The 26,786-nt window shown below is 43.3% G+C and overlaps 1 protein-coding gene across 1 annotated transcript in view; it reads right to left on the minus strand.

The window, feature by feature from the left end:
* KY (kyphoscoliosis peptidase) overlaps positions 1-22,773 on the minus strand; it is a 43,970-nt gene extending 21,197 nt beyond the window's left edge. Inside the window, exons 1-5 of the mRNA XM_069727933.1 lie at positions 22,703-22,773; positions 14,027-14,098; positions 11,620-11,702; positions 5,858-5,966; positions 183-300 (exon numbers count right to left, since the gene is read on the minus strand). Coding sequence (XP_069584034.1) covers positions 183-300; positions 5,858-5,966; positions 11,620-11,702; positions 14,027-14,098; positions 22,703-22,721 — 401 coding nt within the window. The 5' untranslated portion in view covers positions 22,722-22,773. The remainder of the gene's footprint in view (positions 1-182; positions 301-5,857; positions 5,967-11,619; positions 11,703-14,026; positions 14,099-22,702) is intronic.
* Between the last annotated feature and the right edge of the window lie 4,013 nt (positions 22,774-26,786).

Consider the following 26,786-nt stretch of genomic DNA (forward strand, 5'->3'; position numbering starts at 1 on the left):
GCAGTTTATGAAATCGTTGGACATTGATCGCCTGGATACTAGGGATTGTTTCATTTAATTACTATACAAGCGCCTGCTTTTTTAAGTAAAGGTCACATCTCCTAGTCTATGCCACCAAACTTACCGCGCCATAGCTCTCTGATATTTAATACATGGCATAAGTAAACTTCATTGTCTCCTACCTGCACATGGTCTCAAAGAGACTTGCATATCCCTCACAGGCTCCTTTTCCTGTAAGCAGTATCTGGTTGGGGTCACCGCACCACTTTGTCTTATCCTCCAGAGCTTCCAAGTCATATTCTGCGTAAGATGGGAAATGCATTTAGCTCCGAACATACATGAGTAATAATAATAATAATAATAATCTTTATATAGCGCCAACATATTCCGCAGTGCTTTACAGTTTAACAGTTTCAAACACAAAAGTCATAAGTAACAACGTTAGCAATACAATAATTAAAGCAAAATAAGACGACCCTGCTTGTGAGAGCTTACAATCTACAATGAGGTGGGGGAGATGCAAAATACAGGTGTGTATTTACAATGATGTATTTACAATGATGGTCTAGCCATCTTCAGGGGGTGGGGGATAGATGGGGATAGTGAATGGGCTACACACACACACAAACATAAAATGACTTTGATTAGTGAACGTGATAGGCCGCTCTGAACAAATGTGTTTTGAGCGAGCGCCTAAAACTATGCAAATTATGGATGGTCCTAATATCTTGGGGTAGAGTATTCCAGAGGATTGGCGCAGCACGGGAGAAGTCTTGGAGTCGGGAGTGGGAGGTACGGATTTGAAAGCTTGTAGAGAAAACGTTGGGAGCTTTACCTGATGCATACTGTAACATTGACATAGACTGTAATTCAACAAAAAGTACGGGCATACCGATTGTTTATCTGTATAAGAAAGTGCAGCAGACAGGTTTCCTATATATAGGGAAACTGCAAAGAAACGTATATCATGAGATGTATGTTTCTTTACAATGGGTGCCTATTAAGAGTTGGTGCAAATCTATTCGCGTGACTAGGCCCATTGACCAGAACATGTAATATTCATGGCACTCTTACAGTAAAGGAATGTGGTGCCCAAGTAGGGTATTCTGCCCGTAGCAAGTATAGTTGAAGAAACTTGGCACTCACAAAGAAATAAATTATGAAGAAAGGTTCCATTTATTAAGCATCCAAAAAATATTGTTGTTAAACGTTTTCGGTCATGGTGTGGACATTCATCAGAACTGGTGCAGCCGCTGAAATTGTATATCCCAGTGTAGTTGTCCTGTCATCTAGAGGTACTTAAACAAGGACTCAGGCTGCCTGCATGCCACGTGAGAGGAGGAACCCGATGTAGGCTGGCGCATAGGAAGTCGCCGATCTACGTCGCAGGGGAAGGCGATGTTCCATTTAGTGCACTGGTATAGGATATGTGTCTGTCACACTAGATTGGACCTTTACTATGTGACATATGTTCAAATAGCCCACCAGCACTGACTTAAAGGGACTCTGTCACCTGAATTTGGCGGGACTGGTTTTGGGTCATATGGGCGGAGTTTTGGGGTGTTTGATTCACCCTTTCCTTACCCGCTGGCTGCATGCTGGCTGCAATATTGGATTGAAGTTCATTCTTTGTCCTCCATAGTACATGCCTGCGCAAAGCAATCTTGCCTTGTGCAGGCATGTACTACAGAGGACAGAGAATGAACTTCAATCCAATATTGCAGCCAGCATGCAGCCAGCGGGTAAGGAAAGGGTGAATCAAACACCCCAAAACTCCGCCCATATGACCCAAAACCAGTCCCGCCAAATTCAGGTGACAGGTTCCCTTTAAAGAGTATCTGTCATTTCTCCTGATATTTCTGTATTAGTACAAAACTTGTATTTTTGTATTTTCCATGAAATAACAATTCTGGAGCATCTTCCCATAACATGGTGCCATTCCCCTTGTTATCCCTTGTAGAAAATGATGAATAAATTGACAGTTGGGCATTTCCATTGCTCTGGTCTAAAGGGTGTGTCCACACACTTTTCGATACTGTCAGCACTGATTGGACAGTGTAACCATGGGCGGACATACCGCCGCTTCAACCGATGCAACGGGTGGCCCCTGTTGGCAGGGCCGGCATTAGGGGCAGGCAGCTGCCTAGGGCCCCTGCTCCCCCAGAGCCCCAAGCTAGCGGCACATCACGCAGCCACTATGGGGCCCCTGTAAGGCCCTGCCCGCCTGCCGCTAGCGCCGACTCCCTCGCCGCATTGAACTATACCGGTGTAAGCCGATACAGTTCAAAGCAATGATGGAGGAGAGAATGTCAGCTGACGCTCCCTCTCCCATCATTCCCCGCTCTGCCTCGCACACTGCTTGCCAGGCAGTGCAGCAGCTGAGAGAGGAGCAGGGAGCAGCGCAGGCACGAGGAGAGGTGTGGAGTGTTTTTTTTTCTATAACAGTGAGTACTGGACTGTGGGGCCATTTTCGAGGGGGAGATGCAGGCTGTGCTACGTACTACGTGGCTGTGCTATATACTACATGGCTGTGCTATATGCTATGTGGCTGTGCTATATACTACATAGGCTGTGTTATATACCATGTGGCTGTTATATACTATGTGGCTGTGTTATATACTACGTGGGATGTGTTATATACTATGTGGGATGTGTTATATACTACGTGGGCTGTGTTATATACTATGGCTGTGTTATATACTACGTCGTTTTGCTATATACTATGTGGCTGTGCTATATACTATGCGGGCTGTGCTATATACTACGTGGGCTGTGTTATATACTACGTGGCTGTGTTATATACTAAGTGGCTGTGTTATATACTACGTTGCTGTATTATATACTATGTGGCTGTGTTATATACTACGTGGGTCTGTGTTATATACTACGTGGTTGTGTTATATACTACGTGGGCTGTGTTATATAATTCGTGGCTGTGTTATATACTACACGGGCTGTGTTATATACTGTGCGGGCTGTGCTATATACTACGCGGGCTGTGCTATATAATATGCGGGCTGTGTTATATACTATGCGGGCTGTGTTATATACTATTGGGGATATATTATATACTATTGGGGGGTATATTATATCCTATGAGGGATGATGTGTTATATTCTATGGGGCAGGCTGTGTTATATACTATGGGGGCTGCATTATATTCTATGGGGGCTACATTATATACTATGTGGAGGTGGGCTACATTATTTTGTATGGGGGCTGTATTAGATTTTATGAGGGAGGATTGCATCATACTCTTTGATGGGGCTACATTATATTCTATGGGGAGGTTGGCTGTAATATATTCTATTCGGGGCTACAATATATAATATGGGGGGCTGTATTATATTTATATTCTATGATGGGTGATTGCATCATACTCTATGAGGGGGCTATGTTATACTATATGAGGGGGGCTGCATTATATTTCATGGGGGTTACATTATACTCTGTGGGGTGGTCGCATTATGCTCTATGGGGTGGCTGCATTATACTATACTGTATGTGGGCTGCATTATACTATATGTGGGCTGCATTATACTGTATCAAGGACTTTGGGGAATACATTATACTATATGAACAACTATGTGGTGCATTACACTACGGGAAGTGAATTGTACTACATTGATGACTATAGCGGTGCATTGTACTATATGGAGCACTATGAGGAGTGTATTATAGTATGTGGAGGGCTGAGCAGTGTAGTTTAATATATAGAGGACTATGAGGAGTGTATTATACTATATGGAGGACTGAGGAGTGTATTATACTATATGGAGGAGTGAGCAGTGTATTTTAATATATGGAGGGCTATGAGGATTGTATTATACTATATGGAGGACTGAGGAGTGTATTATACTATATGGAGGACTATGGTGCATATTATATTATAATGAGGACTCTGGGGTGTGCATTTTACAATATGGAGGACTGTGGTGCATGGTGCACATTATAATATGTGGAGGACTATGGGGTGTATTATACTAAACAAGCAAAATGCTGCCTATTCATCGAGCGATTGGATTGAAAATGCCAGAACAAAAATCATTGTTCTCAGTAGATGTTCTCAGTAGGACATCGCCGGTGTAAACTGTAGATGTGCTGCTGATAACATGATGATGTATGGTGATCTGTTAGTGATCTATTAGTGATCATTCTGTCCCCACCATTCTTTCTCAGTTGGTGTAAAGAGGCTGGTAAACAAGCGTTGAATGACTTCAGTATTGTCGATCACACTCATTTAGCGGCCTGAACTCAGCGCTTGTAAATACAACCGAAATGTTTCTGTGAGATGTGCAATATGTTAGCATTTGGGGCCCCATTTTAAACTTTGCCTAAGGCCTCACTTTGCCTAAAACCAGCCCTGCCAGCAGGGCTGCTATTATTGACGGCAATCTGGCCAGTTTATCCGGCCCCGAAGCTTCGGTGGGCCCCTGGCCAGATTGCCCTCATGTGCGGCGGGCAGGGAGCAATCCCTGCAGCTCCGCTGCCTGCAGGAGAACATGGCAGTGGAGCAGAGCTGCAGGGAATGGGTCCATCCTGCTTCCTGCCTGCGCTTCCTGTCTCACACAGCAGTGGCTAAATTACATCATCATTCAGCACTGCTGCTGTGCGAGACAGGAAGCTGCCCGCGATGGTGCGGCTTCAGGATACCGTGCGCAGAGGTGAGGTGAGTGTATGTGTATGCAGAGAGTTGAATGGTGCTGTGTGTGTGTGTGTGTGTGTGTAGGAGGAGGAGAGGGCAATGCCCATCATTGATGATGGGGCAGAAGGCAATGATTGGGTTGACAGAGGGCAATGATGAGGCTGCTGGGGCGGAAGGCAATGATTGGGTTGACGGAGAGGCCAATCATAGGTGTTGTGGGGAGGAGGAAATGATGGAGGTGGTGAATGGGCAATAATAGGGTGGTGGGAAGAAAGCAATAATGGATGTGGTGAAGAGGGCAATCATGGGAGTGGGGGAGAGGGCAATAATGGGATGGGGGTGTGGGGGAATAGGATGAGAGGAAAGGGTATTTATAATGGATTTAGGAATGAGGAGGTGGAGTAAGACGTTATTATTGATTGATATGTCTCAAACAGTCCCTTAGTATATAGTGTACTCACTTATGTATAGCACAGTCCCTTAGTGTGTGTGTGTCTCTCTCTCTCTCTATATATATATATATATCTTTGTTGCCTTAAAAGGAGGGGGGCCCAGACACATTTCCTGCACAGGGGCCCCAAGGTGTCTGTGTCCGCCCCTGAGTGTAACGACACCCTCCCAACCTGTAACCCCCAGGTGCCAATTTATTCATTCATTTCTAGGAAGTACAACAAAGAATCGGCACAGGGCACAGTAATAAAAACAAAACAAAAAGTACACAAACGTTATTGTATTCTATGGAATATAAAGTATTACTGAAACAGACCTGTCCGGCCAGAAAGTGAGTGCGATGTGGCAGTGTATAGGTAAGGAGAAGGGAGAGAAACTGCAGGAGCCGTGGGGCAGCACGGTGGCTCAGCGGTGACTCAACGGTGGCTTCCAGCATTGGAGTCCTGGGTTCAAATCCTACCAAGGACAACATCTGCAAGGAGTTTGTATGTTCTCCCCGTGTTTGCGTGGGTTTCCTCCGGGTTCTCCGGTTTCCTCCCACATTCCAAAGATATACTGATAGGGAATTGTGAGCCCCATAGGGGACAGTGATGATAATGTGTGCAAACTGTAAAGCGCTGCGGAATAGGTTACCGCTATATAAAAAAAATAAAGAAGATAAAGAAGGAGCCAAAGCACAAATGTTCCTTATAATGAATCGTACTATATACCTGCAATGCATTGTACAACATATCGTGCTATGAAACAAAAAAGTCTTCTCACCAATGTGGTGACAAATCCAAATCCAGATGGCGCGGACTTTCTCCAGGTCAGTTCGTGCCATCTTCACCAGTGATTTCACCAACTCCTCCACTGTATTTGGTTTTGCAACCTACAAATACAGACACAAAATTAACAGGAACCTGTCATCAGAATCCCTTCTTTAATGATTCCTGTATTAGCCCTAAACCCTAAAGGTGTTTAAAAATCAAGTTTAATTGTCTCTGCTCACCCTGCCTGCAGGTTTAGTCCGGGATCGTTCAATGCCACCGCACTGGGGGAGCATGTCCAGAGCAATGTAACTAATATCATAGAAAGCAGAGGGTGGTTATAAATGGTATATTCTCTAACTGGGTCGCTGTGACCAGTGGGGTACCGCAGGGGTCGGTATTGGGACCTGTTCTCTTCAACATATTCATTAATGATCTGGTAGAAGGTTTACACAGTAAAATATCGATATTTGCAGATTATACAAAACTATGTAAAGCAGTTAATACAAGAGAAGATAGTATTCTGCTACAGATGGATCTGGATAAGTTGGAAACTTGGGCTGAAAGGTGGCAGATGAGGTTTAACAATGATAAATGTAAGGTTATACACATGGGAAGAAGGAATCAATATCACCATTACACACTGAACGGGAAACCACTGGGTAAATCTGACAGGGAGAAGGACTTGGGGATCCTAGTTAATGATAAACTTACCTGGAGCAGCCAGTGCCAGGCAGCAGCTGCCAAGGCAGACAGGATCATGGGGTGCATTAAAAGAGGTCTGGATACACATGATGAGAGCATTATACTGCCTCTGTACAAATCCCTAGTTAGACCGCACATGGAGTACTGTGTCCAGTTTTGGGCACCGGTGCTCAGGAAGGATATAATGGAACTAGAGAGAGTACAAAGGAGGGCAACAAAATTAATAAAGGGGATGGGAGAACTACAATACCCAGATAGATTAGCGAAATTAGGATTATTTAGTCTAGAAAAAAGACGACTGAGGGGCGATCTAATAACCATGTATAAGTACCGTATATAAGGGGACAATACAAATATCTCACTGAGGATCTGTTTATACCAAGGAAGGTGACGGGCACAAGGGGGCATTCTTTGCGTCTGGAAGAGAGAAGGTTTTTCCACCAACATAGAAGAGGATTCTTTACTGTTAGGGCATTGAGAATCTGGAATTGCTTGCCTGAGGAGGTGGTGATGGCGAACTCAGTCGAAGCGTTCAAGAGAGGCCTGGATGTCTTCCTAGAGCAGAACAATATTGTATCATGCAATTATTAGGTTCTGTAGAAGGACGTAGATCTGGGGATTTATTATGATGGAATATAGGCTGAACTGGATAGACAAATGTCTTTTTTCGGCCTTACTAACTATGTTACTATGTTACTATGAGTGTCCAGAAAGGAGGAGACTGGGGATGACTTATTTTCTACTCGCTGCTCTTCCTGCACGCTCCGCAATGTTACTTAGATTGCCCCGTCCAGTGCAGTTGCAGTGATTGACAGCATCCCCAAACTAGTCCGGGGACTGCAGTCCTGGGGAGCAGGAACCATTAAACTTGCCATTAAACACATTCAGCACTTAGAGCTAAAGCAGGCATAATTTAAGAGTGTATTAGGAGGCTGATAATGGTCCTAATACCTTCTAGGGGTAAAGCCTGATGACCTGTTACAATTACAGTCATGGCCAAAAGTATTAACACCCCTGCAATTCTGTCAGATAATACTCAGTTTCTTCCTGAAAATGATTGCAATCACAAATTCTTTGGTATTATTATCTTCATTTAATTTGTCTTAAATGAAAAAACACAAAAGAGAATGAAGCAAAAAGCAAAACATTGATCATTTCACACAAAACTCCAAAAATGGGCCAGACAAAAGTATTGGCACCCTCAGCCTAATACTTGGTTGCACAACCTTTAGCCAAAATAACTGCGACCAACCGCATCCGGTAACCATCAATGAGTTTCTTCCAATGCTCTGCTGGAATTTTAGACCATTCTTCTTTGGAAAACTGCTCCAGGTCTCTGATATTTGAAGGGTGCCTTCTCCAAACTGCCATTTTTAGATCTCTCCACAGGTGTTCTATGGGATTCAGGTCTGGACTCATTGCTGGCTACCTTAGAAGTCTCCAGTGCTTTCTCTAAAACCATTTTCTAGTGCTTTTTGAAGTGTGTTTTGGGTCATTGTCCTGCTGGAAGACCCATGACCTCTGAGGGAGACCCAGCTTTCTCACACTGGGCCCTACATTATGCTGCAAAATTTGTGCAAAATTTGTTGGTAGTCTTCAGACTTCATAATGCCATGCACACGGTCAAGCAGTCCAGTGCCAGAGGCAGCAAAGCAACCCCAAAACATCAGGGAACCTCCGCCATGTTTGACTGTAGGGACTGTGTTCTTTTCTTTGAATGCCTCTTTTTTTCTCCTGTAAACTCTATGTTAATGCCTTTGCCCAAAAAGCTCTACTTTTGTCTCATCTGACCAGAGAACATTCTTCCAAAACGTTTTAGACTTTTTTAGGTAAGTTTTGGCAAACTCCAGCCTGGCTTTTTTATGTCTCGGGGTAAGAAGTGGGGTCTTCCTGGGTCTCCTACCATACAGTCCCTTTTCATTCAGATGCCGACGGATAGTACGGGTTGACACTGTTGTACCCTCGGACTGCAGGGCAGCTTGAACTTGTTTGGATGTTAGTCTAGGTTCTTTATCCAACATCCGCACAATCTTGCGTTGAAATCTCTTGTCAATTTTTCTTTTCCATCCACATCTAGGGAGGTTAGCCACAGTGCCATGGGCTTTAAATTTCTTGATGACACTGCGCACGGTAGACACAGGAACATTTAGGTATTTGGAGATGGACTTGTAGCCTTGAGATTGCTCATGCTTCCTCACAATTTGGTTTCTCAAGTCCTCAGACAGTTCTTTGGTCTTCTTTCTTTTCTCCATGCTCAATGTGGTACACACAAGGACACAGGACAGAGGTTGAGTCAACTTTAATCCATGTCAACTGGCTGCAAATGTGATTTAGTTATTGCCAACACCTGTTAGGTGCCACAGGTAAGTTACAGGTGCTTTTAATTACACAAATTAGGGAAGCATCACATGATTTTTCGAAAGGTGCCAATACTTTTGTCCACCCCCTTTTTTATGTTTGGTGTGGAATTATATCCAATTTGGTTTTAGGACAATTCTTTTTGTGCTTTTTTCATTTAAGACAAATTAAATGAAGATAATAATACCAAAGAATTTGTGATTGCAATCATTTTCAGGAAGAAACTGAGTATTATCTGACAGAATTGCAGGGGTGTCAATACTTTTGGCCATGACTGTAAATAGCTTTCAATCAGACCTGAGTATGCCACACTTAGAATGGATGTTAGAGTCAGCTGTAGCATCAGTGATCAATCAAGACCTGGTGCAATCTTATTTATCAATTCAGTAGATAAAATTCAAACATTTAAAAAAAAAAAGCATAAAGATATTTTACAACTAGTCTAGAAGTAACAGTTTTATAAAGTGATGCCTTTTGTGTAATTCCTTGGAGAGGATTTCCACCCAAACTCAGCCTTATGCTATATTAAATGTGACAGGATGGTTCCAAAGGATGGGTGATAAATGTCCATTTGCTGGAATACTGATAGATGAGATGAATGTGACTTTTGAGCACCTGTTCATCGAGTGGCATGGTTGGTCATCCATGCAGGCTGCTGCTCCATTCATTGTTTATTGAACCAAGTAAGAGAGCTGGAGTACAGCTGTTTTGCTATCTCAGTCAGTACCATAGACAATAAATGAAGCAATGGATAGATAAGTGATAAACAGGGACAGACATACTGTTGGTGCAACCTAAATCAGTTGCATAGGGATCCAGGATACGTAGAGACAGGCATCTCTGAAACTCTTAGCCAATTTTGTTATTCCTGGTCAGCTGTCACAACTCTGCTGTCAGGTGTCCCAGACCAAGGGCTCCTTCCCTGTCCCTAGCGCTAGAGGCACCCTAGCTCGCCCTGTTCCCCGGATTACTTCTGATGGTGAAGACGCCAGGTCACGTACCTTGCCTTAGCTCCTGAATTCGCCTCCTGTCTGTACCCTTCCCCCACCCAGGGAAGAGGGGAGTAGTAGTGCACCTTAATATAACAACCAGACTAACAAGTTAAGACAAACAGGGATAAAGGAAAATACCAATCATAAAAATATACTCACACAAACAACAAAGGAAAACACCGTGGAGTGGACGATGAGTGGACGATGGGGAAAACCAAAGTAGGAGAAGAAGGGGATCAGCACACACCCAAAACCTCACAACAGTCTCAGATATATCCACCAAACATGTTATCAAACAGCTACAACAAACCACCATCTACTAACCAAGCAGCATGAAGCTATCTCTGGCAATGAGTGCTTGCCAGGGCCCAGATTATATAGGAGATGAGAGTGGCTAATAGTGAACAGCAGAGACCCTTAATGCAGGACAGCTTCCAAGAGCTCTCAACTGAGCAGATTAACCCCTGCACTGCTAAAAGAAACCTGCACCATTTCATATGAAGGTGAAGTGTTCCTAATCAGTGCAGGAATAGAAGAAATCAGACGCTGCTGGCTTCTGGCTCCTTTCTAAACTTGTGACATCAGTCTTGATAATTCTGACCTTGGCTTTATTCCAATTTGTGCTTCTGCCTCCCTCCTTGATTGTCTACCTGATGCTTGCTCTGCTCATAGTTCTAACTTTAACTCAGTTTCTTTCTGTTCTCTAGTCTCATCCTCTGACCAGTCATATTCTGACTGAATATCTGATGGCAAGTGACAACCCTCAGCTCCATTCCTGATCACACCAGTATTCCAGCAGCGCTACCGCAGCCATACTGACTATTTTGAGGATCTTCTTACAGTAAAATGCAGACCTCCTGCAGAGGCTATAGCGTGAACCTTTCATCAAAGGTTTGGGGCTTAGAGAATCCACCTTCTGCTACATGATCATAGCTCGGGTATTAGTTTGTCAGCATGTTTCATCACTGACACAGTGTCATTTTTACCATATGTTTCTTAGAAACCAATTCAGTTTCTGTTGTGATTTTGCAAAAACATCTGATTGACAAACATAATTACCAAGGTTTTGCTACCACTGGGTACAAATCCTTCATAATACATTGTTTTACTTGTAACTATTTTTACAAACTGAACCTACCGCCGTTAGGACACACTATTGTGATTTTCCTGCATTTTGTCGACAAGCTATATAATCTTAATTCCTTTTTACTTTGGTTGGCTAATGAAAGCAATATGTAAGAGAACATAATATGATTTTTTAAAAAAGTGGTCTGATACCTATGAAGACATCCTGGTTCTATAAAGGTGTTTGAGAAGTGACAACACCTTCAGTCACAGTCACTGTTCCTAACACTAGAGTGAAACGTATTCTCATCAGGGGGCGGTGATAGAAGCAGTGTGAGTGATACCAGTGCCGACTCATGATAATGTCCTGTTTCAGGAGATGACGATAGACATTGCGGAGAAGTGAGTGCAGCCACGGCCTCCTGTGACGTCTTATTTGAGACTCCTCTCAAATGAAACGTCACAAGAAGTAAAGTTAAAAAAAAAAACACATATAGGAAATAGCATGATAGAGATATGGTATAGAGCGACACTAATTCTAAAACTGTTTAAGATTATTTATTTATAAAGGGCTTTATAGGTATTGGATCACCCCTTTAATTTTTAAATCAAAAGACTTTGAGAAAATGTATAGATACCTTCAAGTTTTTCTTACCTGTACAGCATATGCATCAAGTTTCTCGAAGTTCTTCAAGTTGACGGGCATTGACTTAAGACAGCATTTATCCCATGGGTAAGCTGAAAAAATATTCTTTAGTGAATGATACATGTAAAAGTTTGACAGCAAATGTTGTGATTTTTATTAATATTCTAGAAAAAAAGGAACTATGATTTAGCCCAACAATAAAGAGGAAACGAGGACTTAATTTCAGATTTGGATCTGTTTCAGAACATCGTTATCCTTCATTCCTTGGACAAGACTGTGCCTCATGTACTCTGCGGCATTCTACACAAGTTGACTTGATGTTGTCATTATCACTTAACTTCATATTCTTTAAAATATTTTTTGCCTCTATTCTGCCAATAATGTATGATTATATTATATAATATAAATGATATGATTATTATTGCCAATATGGACAAAGTGATACTTTAAGTGCCCCCTAAGTGCCAGAATTGAGCTTTTTGTGATAATCACACACATTTGATTAGTAGTCTTCCCTCTATGAGCATGCAAGCAGAGACAGATGTCAATCACTCATTAGGACCGCCCACTGGACTCCTAAGTATTGTAAGAACTGGGATTTAAATGAATAAAATACAGACTATACAAAATCTTCTACGATATATCTGTCTACTCAGCTTCTATTGCCTTACGACATATTGCCTGCAGATCAGACATTTTGAATATGACAGATTTCCTGTAAATTATTTCTATGAGATAAGTTCCGCTCTTTTTCCTGTCATGTCTATGGGCCGTATCCATTACATCTCATCCCAATTATCCTAAAATAAGACTGACATGTAATATGAGACACAGTGCACGCATGGGAAAAAGCAGAGAACATCTACAACCTCTGTACGGAACTATTGAGCCTATCAGACTACGTTCCCACATTGAGTTTTTGGCGCTGTGTATTTTCGCCGTCAATAACGCAGCATCTTACATTTCCAGCAAGGTTGCTGGGATTTATAGAAATCTCCTGCTCACTGTGCTTTTCTTTATGCTGCGTAAACTGACCTGCGGTGCGTGTTTCAAGTCTGCAACTTGCCAATGTCTCTTGCGGGTACGCTAAGGTTTCTGTGTGAATTTTTACCATAGACGCATTAGATGCAGAAAATGCGCACATGCGCTTTTAGTGCGTCTCCACTGTGAAAAAGTGTCAAACACACATGTAATCCGCACGTGACTATATCAATAAAAGTTTTGTCATAGCCAAATACCAGAAACTATCAAAAACAAAGCGGCTTTATTCATTTAACCCATGACACATCAAAAAGAGACAAAAAAAAGGCAGCAAAACTTTATAAAAGTGCATGTAAAAAATGCAGTAAAAAATACAAAGAAAAAAACACAAGTGACCTGATTTACTTACGGTAGTAGGAGCAGGAATGGTGCAGAAAATTTGCATAATCAAAAACTCACCTAAAGGTCATTGTGGGAATGTAGCCATAAGGTTCTGAAGCCAAGAGCTTATTTATAAGGTTCTTATTTCATGGAACTTAAGGGTACGTTCACACATTGCAGATTCGCTGCAGATTTTGTTTCAGAGGGTTTTGCAACTGTCCCATTCATCTGACACAACCTCAGGCTGCCGTCACACTATCAGTATTTGGTCAGTATTTTACATCAGTATTTGTAAGCCAAAACCAGGAGTGGGTGATAAATACCGAAGTGGTGCAAATGTTTCTATTATACTTTTTCTCTATTTGTTCCCCTCCTGGTTTTGGCTTACAAATACTGATGTAAAATACTGACCAAATACTGCGAGTGTGACGGCAGCCTCATTCAGCAAAATCCGCAGCGTTAGAATTCACCCAAGAGCTCATCCGTTTTTTGTGTACAAGCATTATCCATGTTTTTCACAGATAGTACTCATACCTATAGCAGTGAATGGGGCCCTTCACATGTCCAACATGGAAACGTGTGTGATATTGATCCGGGAATCAGATCAATTCTATAGGTCCGTGGAAAAAAAATCTGTTTTTCACGGACTGCTAGATAGGAAAAGAAAAACATGGACCAAACTCTGACGGTAAAAAGTGACGCATTGGCCAAACGCTGATCAAAAAACACTGATGAAACTCAGATCAATTGTTCCATACGAGAAATAATAATCGCTGTCTGAATGAGCTCTAAAGGAATAGTCAACAACATGGCACCTTTAGGGGGCAGAAATCCTTTTTCTTGCCACCGAAACAACTCCATTTTGGTAATTGGAACAGTCGCAGACATTTCTGTAGCCGCTCCTCAACCCATAGTTCTCCTTGAATGCTCTTTCAGCCACTTTGTAAAACAATTCTAGTATGGGGTCATTGTATCTCAGACCTCTTTCTACTATATGGTTGTACATAACTTGGATTTCGGATGTTTTGGAGTAAATAGTAAGGGTCCATCTTACCATAGAAGTCTTTGGCACTGGGCTGTGACATCTGCTCCCATCTGCTGCCATTCCAGGTAGGAACTGTAACATCTGCAAGATATATACAAAGCGTTCCAGTCCGCTCTCACATGACAGGCAAACGTCCATGTAACCTTGAAAGCCGTCGTGTGTTGGCAGCTGAACTAGCGCAGCTCGGTGTGTTTGTCCTCTGTGTAGATATTAATCAACCTTCCTCTTAATATATAAAAAGCTTGTAAATAATTTGCCCCCATGTGTCAAGCAAAAAAAAAATTTGTTCAAGTGAACAAATTTTTCATCTGTGCGGAGAACGGGTGGCACATGGACCCAATGTTAGCCTGTGAAAACGCGTGTGAAAAAAATAGCGGCATGCTCTAGTCTGCCCAGATCTATGGATCAGACCAGTGCATTTAAAAAACTGGCAGCTCTTGCTCTGCAGACAGGCACACAAATCTGCACTCGGAGCCATACATATTTATTTTTTAACATTTTTTATATAATCGGAGGTCTGGCGCTCAGCCCTGTAACCCTGCAGTGCCGGGATCCGATCCTGGGTTCAAATACAACATCTATATGAAAGTTGTCTGTGCTCCTCGTCGTTGCGTGCGTTTCCTTTAGGTACTCGTGCTTTATGTGTTGGCAGATATGCAACAGATACAGACTTATTTGTGTGCAGGAGGAGTTTGCACTTTACTGACAGTAGATGGCGATGTTGTTGCTGTTATATGCTTAGTTTAATGTAATGCATATACTTGTTGTACTTTGGCTTCACTTTCTCTCTGGTAAAAGGTCCTTCAGACTTCCTTTTATGCTGTATTAAAAAGCTGATGCATGTACCTCATGTTCTGAGTAGATAAAAGTGGAATTACCCCATATAATCTACTCTCACAAGTTTCTTCTGCGACCAAACTGTGCAACATCATGAGGTCAATTGGATTCCTATGAAATTTGCCCTAGTTTGTTTTTGTAAAATAGGAAAGAGTAGATTGTCATCCGATTGGGGAAAGGCCCTGATGTGAATGGTGACGATCTCTGTACGTCGCTGCGGAATATGTTGGCGCTGTAAGAACGGGCAATAAATAATATATATCTGTATGTCATGAATTTGCCCCAGTGGTGGCTGCAGACAACCAGAACTTGATTTCATAGTAACATAGTAACATAGTTAGTAAGGCCGAAAAAAGACATTTGTCCATCCAGTTCAGCCTATATTCCATCATAATAAATCCCCAGATCTACGTCCTTCTACAGAACCTAATAATTGTATGATACAATATTGTTCTGCTCCAGGAAGACATCCAGGCATCTCTTGAACCCCTCGACTGAGTTCACCATCACCACCTCCTCAGGCAAGCAATTCCAGATTCTCACTGCCCTAACAGTAAAGAATCCTCTTCTATGTTGGTGGAAAAACCTTCTCTCCTCCAGACGCAAAGAATGCCCCCTTGTGCCCGTCACCTTCCTTGGTATAAACAGATCCTCAGCGAGATATTTGTATTGTCCCCTTATATACTTATACATGGTTATTAGATCGCCCCTCAGTCGTCTTTTTTCTAGACTAAATAATCCTAATTTTGCTAATCTATCTGGGTATTGTAGTTCTCCCATCCCCTTTATTAATTTTGTTGCCCTCCTTTGTACTCTCTCTAGTTCCATTATATCCTTCCTGAGCACCGGTGCCCATTTCTTCACTGTATGAAAGAAAGTAGAAGGAAAATGAAAACAGAAGAGCCCATCCGAGGCTTACGGAATGTGAAGTTATGGAATTATATCTCCCACTAGATGGTGGCCCGATTCTAATGCATCGGGTATTCTAGAATATGCATGTCCACGTAGTATATTGCCCAGCCACGTAGTATATTGCCCAGTCACATAGTATATTGTCCAGCCATGTAGTATATTGCCCAGTCACGTAGTATATTGCCCAGCCATGTAGTATATTGCCCAGTCACGCAGTATATTTCCCAGCCACGTAGTATATTGCCCAGTCAAGTAGTATATTGCCCAGCCACGTAGTTTATTGCCCAGCCACGTAGTATATTGCCCAGTCAAGTAGTATATTGCCCAGCCACGTAGTTTATTGCCCAGCCATGTAGTATATTGCACAGTGGCGGAGTGTACAGCACAGAGCCACATAGTATACAGACTTAAAATAAAAACTAAACATATACTCACCCTCAGAAAGCCGTTGAAGTCCTGGCCCTGTGTGCGGTGCACACGGCAGCTTCCGGTCCCAGGGTTGGTATGGGAGCAGGACCTGTGATGACGTCGCGGTAACATGACCGTGACGTCATGGCAGGTCCTTCTCGCAGGAACTGTGATGACGTTGAGGTCACATGACCATGACGTCATGGCAGGTCCTTCTCGCATACCATCCTTGCCACCGGAACCTGCCGCTTGCATGGAGCGGTCACCGGAGCATCGCAAGGAGCAGGAAAGGCGGCGGAAGGTGAGTATATAATGATTTTTTATATTTTTTAATTATTTTTAACATTAGATCATTTTACTATTGATGTTGCATAGGCAGCATCAATAGTAAAAATTTGGTCACACAGGGTTAATAGCAGCATTAATGGAGTGTATTACACTGCGGCATAACGCGGTCCGTTAGCACTGCCATTAACCCTGTGTGAGTGGAGGAGATAATGGAGCCGGCACTGACTGCGGGGAGGAAGGAGCGGCCAGACTGTGGCTGTCGCTGATTGGTCTTGGCTGTTTTGCCACGACCAATCAGCTAGTTGGATTTCCGTGATAGACAGAGGCCGCGACCAATGAATATCCGGGACAGACAGACAGACGGAAGTACCCCTTAAACAATTATATAGCAGATTGTGCTTTACCTGCCCCAGCTCATCCTCACAGCTCTCCTCCAAGGGTTGTGAAAGGTGAACATTACATGAAGATATTCACCTTTCATCAGGCAATAAGCATTATTTGCAGAAAGCAGCCAAGTGGGAGGATCAGGGAAGGAGGAACTTCTTAGAATCTCCAGCTCTCTTGTGCTGCTGTGCTTAAAGGGAATCTGTCAGCAGTTTTTTCTATATAATCTGAGGACAGCATGTAGTAGAGGCTGAGACACTGATTTCAGCGATGTGTCACTTATTAGGCAGTGTGCTGTTGTTTCAATAAATTAACTGTTTTATCAGCAGGAGATTATCACTAAAGGACTACAGCTCTCGAGCATAATAATAATAATCTTTATTTTTATATAGCGCTAACATATTCCGCAGCGCTTTACAGTTTGCACACATTATCATCACTGTCCCCGATGGGGCTCACAATCCAAATCCTAGTCCAACTCCGTCCCATCACTTATTAGCAGCTTACTCTCAATAGACAATATACATAGATAGCTGTGGTGTGAGTGGGGCAAAAAATGCCGATTGTATCACAACTGCTGCACTCAGTAAACTAAGTGATTCATTGCTGGAATCAGGATCTCTTTTCTTTCATCATGCTTCTTTCAGATGAGGTAGCAAAAGCCTGTGACAGATTCGCTTTAACCCACTATGAGATGGTAAGTGTTTAAGTGACTGTGTATATATGTGCATGTGCTACATTGTGTATATACAGGTGCTTCTCACAAAATTAGAATATCATCAGAAAGTTAATTTATTTCAGTTCTTCAATACAAAAAGTGAAACTCATATATTATATAGATTCATTACAAACACAGTGATCTATTTCAAGTGTTTATTTCTGTTAATGTTGATGATTATGTGGCGCCCCAGGGTCCTGGTTGTCACAGTTGCATTGCTCTCCTCAGGGAGAGAGTGATGTTACGCTTGAAGGCAAGAAGGGATAACTGCAACCAGGTACCACAAACATGCAACACATTCACACTCCTGGCCACCAGGGGGAGCTTTTGATTCTACTTGCTAGGTGACTCCCCATATAAATATAAAACTGGTAGTCTGTAGGGAGAGTTAGTTCAGTCTTGCCAGGAAACAGACTGGATCAGTCTGAGGCAGAGAAAGGTTTCACGGAGCTGTGCAGCCGCAGTGCTGCAGTTCCCGGAAAGAGACATACAGAAAGCCGAATTGATTGCAGTGAACATGCAGGAGAGCAAAGCACAGGAGAGGACATCAGAGGGAGACCAGCCCCGAACAGGCTGCCTCCTTCTGGGGTGAGAAGACGCGTAGCTGGAACACCGAGGTTGTAAGGCTCTCTATGACTTACACCAGAGACCGGCAGGACAGATGAACGCCACGTTACCTGTCCAACCTAATACCCAGGAGGCACGATGGCACCCCTCAGGCTGGGTCATGCTAGTGTCCCTATAAAGCGCCTCAAGCCACCAGTCATACGGGTTATGTCCTATCCTATCCGGGGTCAGAAAGAGAGATAACATTTGTGAGGACCTTATGTGAAGCTTTAAGCAGTAAGGGACTACACCACCACAGCGCTAGAGGAAGGCTTTTGATTTCCACCTGGGTAAGGCTAGGTTCAGATTGCGTTAGAGCAATCCATTTAGCGCCTAGCGCTAGCGGATTGCGCTAACACAATGTTTTAAAAGGGGCCGCGTTAAACGGGGAACGGACCTCCGGCGCGTCTCGGACGCTGCAAGCAGCGTCCGTGGCGCGCCACAAAACACTGGCACATCGCTAGTGATGCGCGTCCCCATTGCTGTTAATGGGCGTGCTAACGGACACGTTGCACGGCGTTAATTTCGCCGTGCAACGCTGTCCGTTAGCGTGGTCCCATTAACGCAATGGGAACCTAGCCTAAGGGGACTCCTAACTTGCCTTCAAGCCAGCCAGACCCCACCTGCCCTGTGATCTGGTGCTCTGGACTGTGGATACTGAAGTCTTCAGTAAACCAAGGTAAAGAGACTGCAACCTTGTTTCCTCGTTCTTTACTGCACTCCTCATCATTTTCCATCTACACCACGGGAGCCCTGGGGATACACTTCACCTGTGGGAAGTTATACCATCTAGCTGCCATAACATCACCCCAGAGGGCCCCTTAAAGCAGCGTTGGTTCCCACTGACCGAACACCACAGGTGGCATCATGAACATAAACTTAATCCCTTTTAAACACCTTTCCCTTTAATGTTGATGCCCAGGAGCTCTGTATATAATGTGAGTGTACAGGTAATGCAGTGATCACCAGTGACATTATACACAGGAACTCTGTACACAGTATATAGTGTATAGTGTGCGTGTACATGTAATACACTGATTCACCAGAGACATCTCTAGTTGAAGTCCTTCTTCTTCGCTTTTCTTCTTCAGTCAGCAAAGATCGTCATCACTTCTTCCAGCCAGGACTTGTCTCTGCAAAAAATAACACAGTCATCAATAGCTGATCACTTCCAGAGCATTTTCCCCACTTTTTCCCTGACTTCTACACTACGTCAGATGAAGAAAAAAAGCGACGTAGTGCCGCCCTGCACAGTAACAGGACCCCCCATTTGGTCCCTCCATGGAAAACTGTTTCCTAAAAAGTAAATTGTATTATAGTAGTAATATTGTCCCTTAACTGGACCCTAAAGAAATGATCCTCCCCACTTGTCACCATAAGCTAATATAGCATGTTCCTCATTCTGGCGCTCCTATAGTAATTAAGTCCCTTATCCTGGCCCCCTTTACTTAATAATCTCACCCAGCCTTGTCCCCTTTATTTAATAATCTCGCCGAGCCTGCCCCCCTATGTCCCTTGCCCCCTATGTCCCTTGTGCAGCCTGGCCCCCAGATATCCATACTGGCCCCCATATGTCCCTTTGTCCTGCCCCCCATATATCTCTCCTGGACCCCCATATATATGCATTTTGACTTTCCCATATATCCATTCTGGCCCCCCATATATATGCATCCTGGCTCCACCATATATATCCATCCTTGCTCCCTATATATATGCATCCTTGTTCTGCCCCCCCCCATACATCCTCCAGGCCCCCCTATATATTCATTTTGGCCCCCACATATATGCATCCTGTTCTCTTGTCCTGCCCCCCCATAAATCCAACCTGACCCCCCGTATATCGATCCTGGACCCCCCATATATATGCACCCTGACTCTACCATATATCTATATATATATATCATATATACAAACTGGCTCCCGATATATATGCATACTGGCTCCCCCATATATATACATCATGTTCCCTTATCCTGCCCCCTATGTATCAATCTTGGCCCCCCATGTATCGATCCTGCCCCCCCACATATATGCATCCTGGCTCTACCTTATATCCATCCTGGTCTCCCATATATACACATCCTGATCCTCTGTCCCCCATATATGTCCTGGCCTTCCCATTTGTATCCATCCTGGCTCCCCATGCCCCATATCTATCCATCCTGGCCCCTCATATGAATTCATCCGGATCCTTTGTCCTGCCCCGCATATATCCATCCTGCCGGCCCCCCTTATATCCATCCTGCCATGCCCCTTATATCCACCCTGGTCCTTTTTTCCTGCCCCCCATATATCCATCCTGGTCCTTTTTTCCGCCCCCCCCATATATCCATCCCGCCGCCCCCTTATATCCATCTTGTTCCTTTTTTCCGCCTCCCCATATATCCATCCTACTGCCCCCCTCCCCCTTATATCCATCCTGCCACTCCCCTTATATCCATCCTGGTCCTTTTTTCCTCCACCCCCTTATATCCATCCTGCTACCCCTTATATCTATCTTGGTGCTTTTTTCCTGCCCGTCATATATCCATCCTGCCGCCCCCCTTACATCCATCCTGGTCCTTTTTTCCTATTCTCCCCCCATATATCTATCCTGCCTCCCACCTTATATCCATCCTGGTCCTTTTTTCCTGCCCCCCATATATCGATCCTGCTACCCCTTATATCTATCTTGGTCCTTTTTTCCTACCCCCCATATATCCATCCTGCCGCTCCCTTATATCCATCCTGGTCCTTTTTTCCTGCCCCTCATATATCCATCCTGCTGCCACCTTATATTCATTCTGATCCTTTTTTCATGCCCCCCATATAACCATCATGGCCCTTTATATGTATCCATCCTGGTCCTTTTTTCCTGGCCCCATATAGCCATCCTGCTGCCCCCCTTATATCTATCCTGGTCCTTTTTTCCTGCCCCCCATATATCTATGCTGCCGTCCCCCTATATTTCCATCCTGCCGCCCCCCTTATATCCATCCTGGTCCTTTTTTCCTGTCCCCCATATATCCATGCTGCTGCCCCCATATATCCATCCTGCCGCCCCCCTTATATCCATCCTGGTACTTTTTTCCTGCCCACATATATCCATCCTGCCCCCCCACCTGCATCATGGAGAGAGGCAGACAGAGATACAGACAGAGACAGGCAGACAGATAGAGAGACAGACAGAGAGACATACAGACAGACAATTCCTCTTACCTTCCTGCGCTCCCAGTGTCGTCCTCCTCCTCCGCCTCTGCAGGTCAGTGCACACATAGTAAAATGGCTGCCAACCTAGCAGAGGCCAGCGGCTGATATGCGTCCATCGCATGCGGTGCATGACACTGACGTTATACGCCGGTGATGAGCGGTGCACACTTAGCAGTATCGATCAGGACACATGCCTCCGTGGTTCAGGTAATGACCGTTGCGTGCACGAGCCCCTGCACTTTCTCTGTCTGCACTTTTAAAGGGCCCGTGCCTCTAAAAACCGCAATCTTTTTTTTTCCCTCCTCCTCTCATTCTTCCCACTGGCAAGGGCCCACCGGGGATTTCCCTGATGCCCCGCCAGGCCAGACCGACCCTGCTTAGCCCCATAGAAAATCTATGGGATACTGTCAAGGGGAAGATGAGAGACACCAGACCCAACAATGCAGACGAGCTGAAGGCTGCTATCAAAGCAACCTGGGCTTCCATAACACCTCAGCAGTGCCACGGGCTGATCTCCTCCATGCCAAGCCGCATTGATGCAGTAATTGAATCAAAAGGAGCCCCGACCAAGTACTGAGTGCATTTACTGAGCATACATTTCAGTAAGACAACATTTCCAATTTTAAAATCATTTTTCAAGCTGGTGTTATAAAAGTATTCTAATTTACTGAGATAAAGACTTTTGAGTTTTCATTGGCTGTAAGCCATAATCATCAACATTAACAGAAATAAACACGTGAAATAGATCACTCTGTAATGACTCTATATAATATATGAGTTTCACTTTTTGCAATGAGGAACTGAAATAAATTAACTTTTTGATGATATTCTAATTTTGTGAGAAGCACTTGTAGTGAATGTGTACGTGAAATGCTGGACATGTTTTATAGGTGTGCATATACTTGTATTTATTAAGCATAATCGCTGCTCCTGTTTTCAATATCCTTTGTATATCTCTAGAGCCTGTACAATGGTTACAGAATTGGAGAGACTGCAAGGAACATGGTGGTGTAATCATGTAGGCAGTGATGTACTACGGAAGAGAGGGATCTCAAACATAAAATAGGGGTCCGCAATTGCAGACTTACCAATATTGCAATGGACAAAACTGGGGATAATTAGACCGGTCTAACCCCTGGGAATATCCACATAATGTCCACTTTTGGGTAAGGTTCCTGTCCAATTTGTTTGAAAAATAGCAGCCGATGGTGCTGAGTTTTTCTATTTTTCTAATCCCGTAAATATCCTTTTCCCATGAAAGAATATAACACAAAAAATTCTATTTAATAAGAGCCCTGCATTCATTTTCATTCGTAGAACGTCCGTTATGTGATGACACTCACCTTTAGGAACAGGTGTCATGCTGAAGAGATGGGGCTGACTATTTTTGGGATGAATTTCCACACGAACTTGACTTCCTGATGCAAAAAAAAAAAATCAATCATTCACTTATTAAAGCTGCTGGATCATAATTAAAGAAGACATAAGGGTATGTGCACACGTAGAATGGTCCTCTGCGGCTTTTTCCGCAGCGGATTTGATAAATCCGCAGGGCAAAAACACAGCGTTTTTCCTGCGGATTTATAGCTGATTTACCGCAGTTTTTGTGCGGATTCCACGGCGGTTTTACACCTGCGGTTTTCTATTATGGAGCAGGTGTAAAACCGCTGCAGATTCTGCACAAAGAATTGACATGCTGCAGAATGTAAACTGCTGCGTTTCCGTGCGTTTTTTTCCGCAGCATGGGCACATCCGCACCATGTGCACATAGCCTTAGTCATTACACTGTGTATATTGGTTTGGTAAATGTGCCACTGATTATTACCTATCTGATGGCCATTTCTCTTTGTACATCTGGCTTGAAGGAAACATCAACATAAAATGCAATTTAAATTATGCAAAAATCATACAATGTGATTTTCTGTTTTTTATTTTTTTATTTTTAGATTCTGTCTCTCACAGTTGAAGTGTACCTATGATAAATTTTACAGACCTCTCCATTCTTTGTAGGTGGAAAAACTTGCTACAAGAGCCTAATTTACCAATGGCAGAAAGTGAAGGAGTGATAAGATAAATGATAAGTTACTAATCGTGGACTAATACATGTAACCCTGCATTCACACTTATAAAGAAAAGGATAAAACTGACCGTCTATGGAATTGAAGGTGAATGACAGACCCCATTAAATTATAAAGTGATGTGTTGGGATTCCACCAAGGTTCTCTATGTTTGGACACCAATAATACTGTAGCGTTGCATGCTAATATACTCTTGTCAAAAGCGACCGATCCCCAATATACACTACATTCCAAATTATTATGCAGATGACATTTTTCTTGGATTTTCCTAAAGGGTCAGTGCAAATGACAGTCAGTCTAATAAAAGTCATCACCCGTTAGATTATACATCGAATTTTAGTGAAGAAACCTCCCAATGATAACAGTATAATCTCCAAAATAAATAAAAACTCAAAATGCACTGTTCAAAATTATTAGGCACAGTAGAATTTCTAAACATTTGATATGTTTTAAAGAACTGGTAATGCTCATTTGTGGAATTTGCAGCATTAGGAGGTCACATTCACTGAACAAAAAAGCTATTTAACTCCAAAACATCCTAACAGGCCAAGTTACATGTTAACATAGGACCCTTTCTTTGATATCACCTTCACAATTCTTGCATTCTTGAGTTTTTGGAGAGTTTCTGCTTGTACGTCTTTGCATGAAGTCAGAATAGCCTCCCAGAGCTGCTGTTTTGATGTGAACTGCCTCCCACCCTCATAGATCTTGTGCTGGATGATACTCCAAAGGTTCTCTATAGGGTTGAGGTCAGGTGGCCACACCATGAGTTTATCTCCTTTTATGCCCATAGCAGCCAATGATTCATAGGTATTATTTGCAGCATGAGATGGTGCATTGTCAGCATGAAGATGATTTTGCTCCTGAAGGTATGTTTCTGCTTTTAGACCATGGAAGAAAGTTGTCAGTCAGAAATGCTCTTTACTTTAAAAAGGTCATTTTCACATCTTCAGGAACTTTAAAGGGCCCTACTAGCTGTTTCCCCATGATTCCGGCCCAAAACATGATTTCTCCACCTCCTTGCTGACGTCGCAGCCTTGTTGCGACATGGTGGCCATCCACCAACCATCCACTACTCCATCCACCTGGACCATCCAGGGTTGCTCGACACTCATCAGTAAACAAGACTGTTTGAAAGTCTTCATATATGTTTGGGCCCACTGCAACCGTTTCTGCTCATGAACACTGTTTAGGGGTGGCCGAGTAGTAGGTTTATGCACCACAGCAAGCCTTTGAAGGATCATACACCTTGAGGTACACTCCAGAGGCACCAGCAGCTTCAAATATCTGTTTGCTGCTTTGTAATGGCATTTTGGCAGCTGCTCTTTTAATCCAATGAATTTGTCTGCCAGAAACCTTCCTCATTATGCCTTTATCTGCATGAACTCTGTCTGTGCTCTGTTTCAGTCACACATCTCTTCACAGTATGATGATCACAAAGTTTTTGTGAAGTATCTAATTTTTTCATACCTTGTCCAAGGCATTGCACTATTTTAACGCTTTTCAGCAGCAGAGAGATCCTTTTTATTTCTCATATTGCTTGAAACCTTTGGCCTGCTTAATAATGTGGAACATCATTTTTAAGTAGTTTTCCTTTGATTAGAATCACCTGGAAAACTAATTATCACATGTGTTTAAGATTGATTTCAGTGATCTATGGAGCCCTGAGACACAATACTATCCACGAGTTTATTTGAAAAACAAAACAATTAAATCTTTATGACACTTAATCCAATTTGCATAATAATTTGGAACACTGTGTAATCTGTTTAAATGTGTGAAGAAACTTTTACATGACTCACAAATTATTATTTCTTCTATCTGGTGAACAAAAAACACGTATGAACGCTAAAGGTACCTTCACACATAACGATATTGTTAACGATATCGTTGCTATTTGTGACGTAGCAACGATATCGTTAATGAAATCGTTATGTGTGACAGCGACCAACGATCAGGCCCCTGCTGGGAGATCGTTGGTCGCTGAGGAAAGTCCAGAACTTTATTTCGTCGCTGGACTCCCTGGAGACATCGCTGGATCGGCGTGTGTGACACCGATCCAGCGATGTCTTCACTGGTAACCAGGGTAAACATCGGGTAACTAAGCACAGGGCCGCGCTTAGTAACCCGATGTTTACCCTGGTTACCATGCTAAAAGTAAAAAAAAACAAACACTAGATACTTACCTACCGCTGTCTGTCCTCCAGCGCTGCGCTCTGCACTCCTCCTGCACTGGCTGTGAGCCGGAAAGCAGAGCGGTGACGTCACCGCTCTGCTTTCCGGCTCCCAGACAGTACAAGAGGAGAGCAGAGAAGCAGAGCGCAGCGCTGGAGGACAGCAGTATTTTTCATGACTATGAAAATTGTACATTCACACTGAAGGTATCAAAACTATGAATTAAAACATGTGGAATTATATACTTAACAAAAAAGTGTGAAACAACTGAAAATATGTCTTATATTCTAGGTTCTTCAAAGTAGCCACCTTTTGCTTTGATGACTGCTTTGCACACTCTTGGTATTTTCTTGATGATCTTCAAGAGGTAGTCACTGGGAATGGTTTTCACTTCACAGGTATGCCCTGTCAGGTTTAATAAGTGGGATTTCTTGCCTTATAAATGGTGTTGGGACCATCAGTTGTGTTGTGCAGAAGTCTGGTGGATACACAGCTGATAGTCCTACTGAATAGACTGTTAGAATTTGTATTATGGCAAGAAAAAAGCAGCTAAGTAAAGAAAAACGAGTGGCCATCATTACTTTAAGAAATGAAGGTCAGTCAGTCTGAAAAATTGGGAAAACTTTGAAAGTGTCCACAAGTGCAGTGGCAAAAACCATCAAGCGCTACAAAGAAACTGGCTCACATGAGGACCGCCCCAGGAAAGGAAGACCAAGAGTCACCTCTGCTTCTGAGGATAAGTTTATCCGAGTCACCAGCCTCAGAAATCGCAGGATAAGAGCAGCTCAGATTAGAGACCAGGTCAAAGCCACACAGAGTTGTAGCAGCAGACACATCTCTACAACAACTGTTAGGGCTCATACTCACTTGCGTGAAATACGGCCGAGTCTCGCATTTTAAAACCCGGCTCTGCCGCCGGCACTCCAGAGCAGGGCGTGCGGCCGCATAGCAATATATGGAGCTGCACGCTCCGCTCCCAAGTGCCGGCGGCAGAGCCGGGTGTTACCATGCGAGACTCGGCCATATTTCACGCAAGTGAGTATGAGCCCTTAAGAGGAGACTTTGTGCAGCAGGCCTTCATGGTAAAATAGCTGCTAGGAAACCACTGCTAAGGACAGGCAACACGCAGAAGAGACTTGTTTGGGCTAAAGAACACAAGGAATGGACATTAGAC

This window comes from Ranitomeya imitator, chromosome 5 (genome assembly GCF_032444005.1).
Source record: "Ranitomeya imitator isolate aRanImi1 chromosome 5, aRanImi1.pri, whole genome shotgun sequence".
NCBI lineage: Eukaryota > Metazoa > Chordata > Amphibia > Anura > Dendrobatidae > Ranitomeya > Ranitomeya imitator.